Raw genomic sequence first — 979 nt, 5'->3', positions numbered from 1 at the left:
AGAGAGAGAGAGAGAGAGAGAGAGAGAGAGAGAGAGAGAGAGAGAGAGAGAAAGAGAGAAAGCAAAACAATCATGAACAAAGGGACCATTACAACTAAGTGAAAAGGGCTTGGGGGTTTTTTTCAGAGCATATCACTTATCATTGTGTAGCTACTCAATTGTAATTAGTAGTCAGCACTGTTATGTTTTCATCAAATAATCAACAGCCTTTATATTTATAATGGACATAGATATACAGTCGCAAATTGGGCTGTACAAAAGGATCAGATTTATAAGAGAAAATTGAACTTCTCACCTTGTGGAAGTTATCAAAGCTGATCTGAGCAACAGCTGCTCTTATGTGACAAGCCATTGCTTGGCAGGCATTGCCAATAAAATCTGGGACATTAAAAAGTCTTATCCTGCCTTGATTGCTGACATCTGCTTGATCAAAATGCCTGTTTAGGAATCATAAAAAAGAAAATTATTATTACTAATGAGATTTTTAGTAGTTCTATAGAGTAGAGCTTCATTTAGAATATATATCAACATTCTCACGCAAAATCAGGAAAATGTGAACTATACAGCTGTGTATACAGGTCACTCACACACACACGTTCTCTCTCTCTCTCTCTCTCTCTCTCTCTCTCTCTCTCTCTCTCCCTTTGGGATGTTATCTTTCTTTCTTTTTTTTTCTTTATTCTCAGCACTGGGTCAGTTATTCTATCTTGGAAGTGACCTGTTTGTTCTTTACATAGACTTTAACTCAAACTCCGAAAGCCTAAATAAGTTGGAAGTAGTAAATAACAATTCTGTTGAGGTGGTGTCAGTACAGTTTGAAATCTCATGAAAGATGTAGTGGACAGTCATATTGGGTGGGTCAATGTACATACATATTTAGACATCTACATACATTCCAAGAAACAGCATATGAACAAGCATTCATGCATGCATGCATGCATACAAAATCAAACATGTCCACATGCAGTTGAGACACACA

General features: G+C 36.8%; 1 protein-coding gene across 4 annotated transcripts in view; it reads right to left on the bottom strand.

Moving 5' to 3' along the window:
• The window catches only part of LOC101847145 (major vault protein), a 21,889-nt gene that overhangs the window by 5,167 nt on the left and 15,743 nt on the right, over nt 1–979 (bottom strand). For all 4 annotated transcript variants that reach the window (XM_035972461.1, XM_005108563.3, XM_005108564.3 and 1 more), the window contains one exon: nt 296–437. In XM_035972461.1, the coding sequence (XP_035828354.1) occupies nt 296–437 (142 nt within the window). The remainder of the gene's footprint in view (nt 1–295; nt 438–979) is intronic.

The sequence above is a fragment of the Aplysia californica genome, unplaced genomic scaffold (assembly GCF_000002075.1).
Source record: "Aplysia californica isolate F4 #8 unplaced genomic scaffold, AplCal3.0 scaffold00700, whole genome shotgun sequence".
NCBI lineage: Eukaryota > Metazoa > Mollusca > Gastropoda > Aplysiida > Aplysiidae > Aplysia > Aplysia californica.
This window is presented reverse-complemented; position numbering and strand designations above follow the sequence as displayed.